At 41.6% G+C, this 2,513-nt stretch overlaps 1 protein-coding gene across 3 annotated transcripts in view; it reads left to right on the top strand.

The window, feature by feature from the left end:
• LOC116696361 (uncharacterized) overlaps positions 1 to 2,513 on the top strand; it is a 15,048-nt gene that overhangs the window by 2,163 nt on the left and 10,372 nt on the right. For all 3 annotated transcript variants that reach the window (XM_032527259.1, XM_032527257.1, XM_032527256.1), the window contains exon 3: positions 1,943 to 2,199. In XM_032527259.1, the coding sequence (XP_032383150.1) occupies positions 1,943 to 2,199 (257 nt within the window). The remainder of the gene's footprint in view (positions 1 to 1,942; positions 2,200 to 2,513) is intronic.

Genomic DNA, 2,513 nt, shown 5'->3' on the forward strand with positions numbered 1-2,513 from the left:
AAAAATATATATATATATATGCTTGTTGGGGGTGTTCAGCGTATACAGAGCAACGTAAGCATTCATGTGGAGTCTTTTTCTGTCTCCCAGATTTTCACTCAAATGTTTGCTCTGTTTTGGTCTCCACCAACTACTGAGAAAAAAACATCTGTCTCTTTAGCTGCTAATGTTCCACTTTTTCACCAGCTAGGCTCTAATGTTGTTGGCTGTTTGGTGCAGGAAAGGAAGTGTACAGTGGATTCATCAGAGCTTTGTTGGCTGACAAAATCTGCATGCTTCAGCTTGGGAATGAACCAGACAGTAAATGTGTCGTAAAACCAAAACTATTAGTTCAAAAAGGCCACAAAAAAAAAGTTAGCTGATCACTATGAGTGACTCCTTTCACCAAATCACAATTCCCAAAACAACATTCAGCTGTATTTTAACCTCAAATATTGGTGTTGCAGTCTGGTTAGAAATACTTACCTGAAGGCCAACTGCTGTCCAATTTGTGTCATTTAATCTTGTACAGTTAACCTCATTACAATCCCATAATTTAAATGCACATAGCCATGACCATACCAGTCTGCCACCTATGCTGCAATTACTGAAATTACACTGGAATTAGGCTACAAGTAAGTGCCAATGTTAACATACTGTAAATGCAGAGGTTTCGGCATTGGTTGCCAACCTTTTTTTTGTTTTTTTGTTCTTTTTGCTGACTGCTTTATTTTAATACTTTTAGAGGCCAGGGGGAAAATGAAAGATGAGAGAAAACTTCTTCTTCTTTCATGTTCCAGTTATTATTTTTGACCTTTAAGATAAATCCCTAACTCATAGTAACAAATTAGCAGCTCCTCTGTTCAAGTCAAGTCCATTTTTTATTTAGCCCAATATCACAAATCATAAATTTGCCTCAGAAGGCTTTACAATTGGTGCAGCATACTAAACCTTCTGTCCTCTGATCCTCGAATCGGATAAGGAAGAACTCCACGAAAAATCTTTGACAGGGAATAAAAATTATGGAAAGCAACTGAGGAGGGCTCGCTTTCCCAGGACGGACAGACGTGAAATAGCGTATAACAGACCAGCATAATAAAATTACAGTACAAACAATCCACATGACAAAATGATACAAAGAACTCTAGAGACCTCAGTGGTATTTGTTAGAGATTTGGAGTGTGTGGCTCACTGACTTTCCCCACATAGATTTGATATAGTGTCAGGTTTGGGCTTGCCACAAACTCTTTGACCTATATACAGTAGGTGTCTTTGATTTGATCACTCAAGCATTCTGTGTAAGATGATAATGCTATGATCGGGACATCTCTAGGGAGATCTTAAAAGGTCAGGGTGTACTGAGTAATAAGAGATTAATGTTACATTTATGTATATTTTGGGTTCATGGACCTTTATGTAAGCATCTGTGTCAGATGAGATATAGCTATTACACTCTGTAAGCCACAGTTCTGTTATCTTTATTGTTACTATTTTGCCACTATTCATCATACCAACTGCTACAATTATTATGAATCACATTACTCTATATCTGTGTCAGTGTCCCAACCGGCAGCAGCAGACGGCCGCCCACCAACAGTCAGGTTTTGTCAGAGGTTTCTGCCTGTAAAAAGGCACTGTCGCACCAAATGCTTGCTCTTGGGGAAAATTGTCTTTGTAAATTATACAGTGTGGTCTGGACCTACTCTATCTGTAAAGTGTCCTGAGATCACTCCTGTTATGATTTGACACTATAAAAACAATTGAATTGAATTACGTAACATATTTTATCAGAGACAAGAAAGAGAGTGCATTCTATAAAATAGTTGATGTAGAAAAATAAAAGCCTTAAGTCAAATTTGGTTGTGTAGAAACATTTTGCAAAAATCAATGTGGATTGTTATGGAGTCCTTACCTATCTGTATGTGTGAGAATGAGTCAGGGTCTCCATGTGTCTCGCCTGCAGGACCTGGTGAACTTGCTGCAGCAGCGTGTGGTCCTGCTGACGGAGGCGAGCACCAGGGACGCGGAGCTGCTTCGGCAGGTCAGCTCAGATATGCTGTACCTGCAGAGCTCCGAGGTGACGCTGGAGGGCCTGGTGGAGAAGCTGCATGCTGAGGCCCAACACAGAGCTGCGGTGGCAGAGAGCCTCCAGACAGAGCTGCACAGGGAAGCCCGGCGCAGAGCTGCGCTGACGGAGACCCTGCAAGCAGAGCTGCGCAGGTAGGCCCACCTTTCAGGCTTTCTGAAACACTATGAACCGAATAGTTAATGATAAAATTTTATCTTTAGTTTCATCCTTACTAGTCTCACATTGCCAGGCCTTCCTCCAGAGTGCTGTGGAGGAGGGTCTGGCTAGTTCACACAGCATCCCGGCATGGGAGAAAAATGTGCTCTGGGTTATTGTCATTTCTTTGAACCAATCAAAATCATCATTGGCAGCGCTAAGCCCCGGAAAGAGCCCCGGTGCGGCAGCAAAATAGCTTTGGGAAACGTGTACGTTCAAAAGTTGTTTTAGTCGTGCAACAGAAAACTCA

The sequence above is a fragment of the Etheostoma spectabile genome, chromosome 10, assembly GCF_008692095.1.
Source record: "Etheostoma spectabile isolate EspeVRDwgs_2016 chromosome 10, UIUC_Espe_1.0, whole genome shotgun sequence".
NCBI lineage: Eukaryota > Metazoa > Chordata > Actinopteri > Perciformes > Percidae > Etheostoma > Etheostoma spectabile.